At 38.8% G+C, this 6,334-nt stretch overlaps 1 protein-coding gene across 1 annotated transcript; it reads right to left on the minus strand.

The window, feature by feature from the left end:
• Window positions 1–1,107: 1,107 nt before the first annotated feature.
• LOC141913924 (juvenile hormone acid O-methyltransferase-like) lies at window positions 1,108–3,953 on the minus strand. The gene is made up of 4 exons (XM_074805145.1): window positions 3,573–3,953; window positions 2,783–3,073; window positions 2,370–2,541; window positions 1,108–2,129 (listed from the first exon to the last, which is right to left on the minus strand). The coding sequence occupies exons 1-4, from the start codon at window positions 3,765–3,767 to the stop codon at window positions 1,960–1,962; spliced, it is 828 nt and encodes a 275-aa protein (XP_074661246.1). The 5' UTR covers window positions 3,768–3,953; the 3' UTR covers window positions 1,108–1,959.
• Window positions 3,954–6,334: the final 2,381 nt, after the last annotated feature.

Here is a 6,334-nt window from a genome sequence, read left to right on the forward strand (position 1 = left end):
TCAAAATATCCCCACAAAGCATTGTCGTGAAAAAAAGTATTCTTGCAATTCCCATCAGCATTAGTCTAATAACACGCCCTTTTAACCGAAGACAAATTCTTTATCTAGTAAAGTCTGAGCCTCATATTTCAGAAAAGGATTTTGTATCTTAAAGAATTCGTCAGTATTATGACTGTGTTGAGACTAGAAGATACACAATATCCGTGTAAGATGATAACGAGAGAAATCCCGCAACGAATTCAGCAAAAACGTACGGTGGCTGATAAGGGCCAAACGCATTGATTTTTACACGACCTCGATTATAGAAAAATGCAAAACGAAACCTATAGAGCAAAAACGAATTTTTCTATTTTGCTACCGCCCAAAAACGAACTTTTCGTTTTTGCTAGGGCGCAAAAACGAAATATTATAGCGCAAAAACGAAAACATTCGTTTTTGCTTTATGATTTTTCGTATTTGCTCCATAACATTCGTTTTTGCGCCCTAGCAAAAACGAATTTTCGTATTTGTTCTATTGAATTATTTTTCATATGACCTTGATTATAGAAAAATGCAAAATGAAAATCCATAAAGCAAAAATGGTTCGTTTTTGCCGGACTTTACTTCGCAAAAACGAAAAATCATTGAGCAAAAGCGAATATTTTCGTTTTTGCTCCATAACATTTCCTTTACGCGCGGTAGCGAAACGAAAGTTTGTTTTTGCTACGGTGCAAAAACGAATTTTATGGCGCAAAAACATGAAATCATAATATTTCGTTTTGTGGGGTAAAATAAATGCTTGGACCCTAGCTAAGCGAAGAGCTCGTTTTTGCTCTATAAGTTTCGTTTTGTGTTTTTCTATAATCGAGGTCGTGTGAAAATTATTGTATTTGGCACTTATCAGCCACCATACTATTAGCCATCATCAGGCGTACGTTATGTGATTTTCCGGTCGATCTCTTACTCCTTCAACCAAAAAAAAAAAAACAAAAACAAAGGAAAGTTAGTCAAAAGACAAATTATCTTTTTATGACACCAAACGAATTAGGTACACTGACTTCAATTATGGACGAGAGACCATCGCTTGTAATACGATTAAGCTACTGCATACTTTAATTCAGGGTTGTAATCTCGAATAATAACAAACCTATAATAAGGCCTAATACTCCTTGACAAGTGACACAGTAAACATACGACATACGGTTGTTTCTAATTTCAAAATTGATTAGGTCAATCTTTTACGACTTAATTCAGAGTTTTATTAAGTTACTTTTTTCCTCAAGCTAAGCTCGACTAAGGTCGACTCACGACCCGATTATCTCGTCGTGAGATAAGAGCGGTTTTTAAAACGTGACCGCCGGTTACCGATCAAAAATCGTTGCATCGTCGTAATAGCGCTCAGGTCGTCTACGACCCGATCGTCGCAGGCTTGCTCTGTCGCTGATTTGCTACGATGGTTTGATCGGGTCGTGTAAAAGCAGAACTGGTTCTATCCTCGCGATTCGGCTTATACGACTGGTCTGCGATCAATTCGTCGCGAAGCGCACGGTTCCCGATGAAAATATGGCAGGTCCTTCAGACGAGATGATCGGGTCGCAAGTCGACCTGAGCTTAGCTTTCTTCTACATACGATTAATCCTGCCATCCAGCAAAATATGAACGCATGTATTATGCGTTTTTTTGTACGTTTGACGTTTGTACCGCTATGACCGTCAGCATTTAGCCTTTGAGTTTGTCAAATGAATTTCAAGTAAAATGACGCGAATCATGATTAATAAGTAGACTGAGACAACCTAAGGGGTCCACTAATGCTAAGCATATCGGTCAGAGTGAGCTGAAAATCAGTGATCCTACACGAGACACGTGGAGTTATACACATTGATATAAGTCGGGAATTATGAGCGGAAGATATCATTTAAAAGATAGATCCATATGATCACCGCGTACTTCACGATATATTTCCAATAAATATGTTTATCGCTAAGATATGATTTGCAGGTGGACCACAACAGCGGAAGCTGCCATGTGTAACGTGCCATTTTCATCGACTGGAACTTTTCCCATATAAACACCGAGCGCGTCGTCCATGAACTCGGCTAGTTTCGATTCGGGAATTCGTTTTACGTGCGGTAAAATTGCGCCGAACCATTCTGAAAAAAATAACACGATATGTAATAATAGTACAACGTTCTTTGTTTCGCTATCATCGAAGTATGGTTAAAATCATTGTCACGGTCCAAATAAGGCCCGGAACAATTAACTCGAGCTTGATTCGTTCCAATTCGCGGCCCGGACCAAATCGTCTCCGTGTGACCGCGCCTGAAGTCTCGCGACGCCAACGGGTCCGGAAAACAAATGAGGGAGGATGTTTTCAGTTATGGTTCACTAACGTTTTGCAGATTCGCGATCGGAAAATGTGTAATCACGAGTTGTGATTTCACAACGTTTAACAGCGAACCCCAATGATTCAGCCATTCGGCGATATCCACTGACTATATCCGGAGACCTCCATTCACTGTATTCCTCCCAGCTCGGCTCCAACGACCAGTCCGGTGTAAATCCCTACAGAAAAATAACTCGTCATTAGATCTGACTATGAAATTAAAAACCTTTCAAAAATGAATGTCCTTATAAGGTAATGCATCATTCGAAAGATAAAATTGCTCTATCAACATTTTTTATAGCATATTTAAATCGTAAATCGGTCGAACGGTTAAGCTGCTAGCTTTGGAGAGAACCGTCATTATCAACATAATCTGCACTCAGATGGTTACAACATTTCACACTGATGAATGAGTCATACCTGGAAATACGGAGACCATTTTTCCAATTTGTCTACATCGCACATGTGAACCATCATTGATGACGTAATCAGCACGAGGACGACTTCCCCGTTAACGGAGAGTAGACGTTTTATATTTTCCAAGTTCTTATATTGATTCGGAGTCCAGTGAAGAACCATGAACGACGTGACCAAGTCGAATTTCCGTCGCCAGTCCGCTCCGTACGAGTCGGGATCGGTCAAGTCGGCGACCAGGTATTCGATTTTAGGATTCGGATTTTTCGAACGGGCGAAATCGACCATAGATTCGTACTGGAATGCGATAGTAAAACAAACTATATAGATAAATAAACGCGATGTTTTTTTTCAATCCAGAATCAAATTCATTTTTCATTCATTGCTCGCGCATTTAGCAGGTCGGCCATTTTATGGTACCGCAAACATATAGCAAACATGCACACAAATTTTACCTCCCGTATAGAGACCACGGTGGGATCCCGGTTTGGCCATTGGCCGAAATCCCTGAGTTAGCTGATGTTTCCTTGTTACAACCAAAAGATTAATTTTTTGAATCGGAGAAATATCTAGGCCCGAAATATTACAATCCATTTATTTGAATGAGGTAAGGCAAAGTGATACAATATAGCACTCTAGCTGAATTCCCTGCGTTTAGCAGGTTTTGGTTTGTCAAATTTGTCAAACCTGTGTCAATGCTGATTGGGCTAACGAAGGGTAACCTCTGAGCTGATGAACGATGCAGCTATGATATAACCCCCCCCCCCCTCTGACCAACAAAGCAGACTGTATTTACCTTATCAAAAGCGGTAAGATGTTCGACGTTGTCCAATTTACTCAGTATGGTATTAGTGACTTCACCGCTACCGCAGCCTATATCCAATACATTACTGTAACCACCCGGCTTGAAATCAATGGTCGATAAAATATTAGCGGCCCAATTTCTGTTGCCGTCGCTAGCATTCGAATAAAGTTCCGCGTTCGGATTCATTCTGTATCTTCCGCAAGCAAGAACTTTAGATTGAATTAGATCGAGCGAAAATGTTCGAGATCTCGCGGAAGTGAAGAACAGAACCGCGATTACGAGTAAGAGTTTATGCGGGCGGTTTTGTGATTTTTTACGTTTTCTATAGAGAGCCGCTTTCAAAACTGATAGCGGCGATATAACGTAAGTTTCTATTGCGGTCAGGGAATAAAAAGTAGCGTTTGAATCGAAATGTCAACATAACTCTATTGATTTCCTTTCAAGAGGAAAACCATTCTTTAGAGATTTATTCGGCGTTATTAGGTAAAAAAAAAACATGACTGATATAATCTCGGAATTGGGACGAGCAAACGTATAAGACGAAGAATCGATTTTATCGATTAGAATATAGGTCAATAAATGTCTAGACTAATTCTTGAACGTCTAGCAACGTGAAAATATTATCACTATATCGCTATAAGCACGCGTCGGTGTGAACCGATGTACCCCTCTGGATTTGCATACGCGAAACACTACTTGCTCCTCGAAATCTAAAAAGAATGACAGTTATAGAAACTACAAAAGAATACTGACGTTTTGACTCAATTCTATGCGAAAAAAAACTAGTCCTACCGTCGGTGTTTTACTCCGTAATCGAGGGATTTAATTTTCAATCGAATTATAGAAATTCGATTTAATTTCGATGCGCTTATAACGATGACGTAGTACACAGCGACTCACACAGAACCCGCAGACAACGCGGACTGGACATCGATGTGTGTAAACATTATTGTAACGGTTTTTAAGGCGACACAAATAGGACGCGAACAAAACGAATGCACGCCTATTTGAACAGAGCTTACATTATGCAAACTAATGCAAATCCAGTAGAATAGATGAGGCGATAATATGCGTCAGCTCGAAATCTGTTCTCGGTAAATACATTTCATATGCGTCAGCTCGAAAATATTCATCTTTTTCCTGCATTCGCACTGGTCGGCCGTACTTTCTCGAAAACCTTTCTATTTTCCTTGTAAAAGACATAAAATCCGTTTATAGTTCTTTTTCGTTCTATTGTGTATCTTAAAGTCTCTTATGATGTCGATTTGAAAATAGACTTCTTGAAGTAAATACTTGACTTTCTATAAACCTCGTCTCGAATTGATAGAATTACAATTTCATTAAAAATTTAGATTTCTCCTATAAAAGGGGGCGCATCGATCTATCTCGATCTATCCAAAAATGGGAGAAACGGAACGATAAAAAGATGTTAAACATTTGTCTTTTGTTTTTATTTGAAGTAACCAGGATTAAACCAGATAGATTGGTGTATCGATTTTTTATGAGTTCAAAAAAAAGTCGAATAAGTACGTTGAACACATATAGATACAATGCGCATACAAACAGTTTCTCTTGCATACTCTGTACTTAGGCTCATCCCGACGAAGATGAGAGCAGTCTGAATTGCAAACTAAGTTGCACCCCAAACACATATGTTGCATCGCAAATGAATAACCAGTGACCATCAGCAAAACTAAAACTACCACATACTGAAAATAAAGGAAATCATCAAGCGATGTACGTTTTCTGAGAACATTGTTTATCCAAAAAAAAAACTCGATTGTTAACATGTTTCAATTCATAAAAAGGATGCAGAAACGGAAGAGTGCCGATGCGAGGAGAGGAGTCCACTCTGGCCTGGTGGGCACAAAGTCATGAGGATTCTACCCGTAGTAGATGATCATCCACCAGATGTATCACTTATGTACAGCAGATAATCAATTGCTGCGGCAACGACGGCTTTAACTCACGGCGAAATAGGATTCACCAGGTGTCGCTGGCAGAACATCGATGACAGGATAAAGCAGATTTCGAAATTCATGTTTGGCGATCAAGAGCTAGAGGCCTAGTTGAGGATTATGTATTGCTTGGAGTGAAATTTAACTGGACTGGTAGCTTTACAAAATCAAGAAAATACCCTTATGATAAAGCAACGAGAGTTATGTTTTCGATCGTTCAAAAAGGCAGGCGCTTCAAACTTCATGTAGATATTGTGTTCAAGCTATTTGATATGTGTGTCCTATCGCTATGTATGGATGCGAGGTTTGGGGGTTATGAAAATCTTGATTTATTAGAGAATCTCCACACCATATTTGGACACAACAATTTATGGCGAACAGTAGGACCTTCTCAAGTCGAATAAAACACACTCTTCGTGATCAACACCTTCGAAATACCGTTTCAAAAGTAGATGCTAATCCGATATACATTAATTTTATGCAATACAAAAATGATATTGAATTAGAAAGGTATATTAGTGAACTTGACGAGGATTTAGTAATGATTCTATTAAAATTAAGATTTAGGTCTAATCTCATGCCTGTAAATAAATTATCAAACCTTCCGTTAGATAGAGATGATTGATTATGTTCGGCTTGCGATGTTTTTGGTGATGAATTGCGTTTTATTTTTAACTGCAACCCACTGAATGAAATGCGTGAAAATATTTTGAATTTGAACTCTTGGTATTCTAAAAAAAATCCTACAATCCACTTTGCAAAATTCATCAAAAAAAGGCTTAGATGTATATAGAT

Source organism: Tubulanus polymorphus, chromosome 12, assembly GCF_964204645.1.
Source record: "Tubulanus polymorphus chromosome 12, tnTubPoly1.2, whole genome shotgun sequence".
Lineage (NCBI taxonomy): Eukaryota > Metazoa > Nemertea > Palaeonemertea > Tubulaniformes > Tubulanidae > Tubulanus > Tubulanus polymorphus.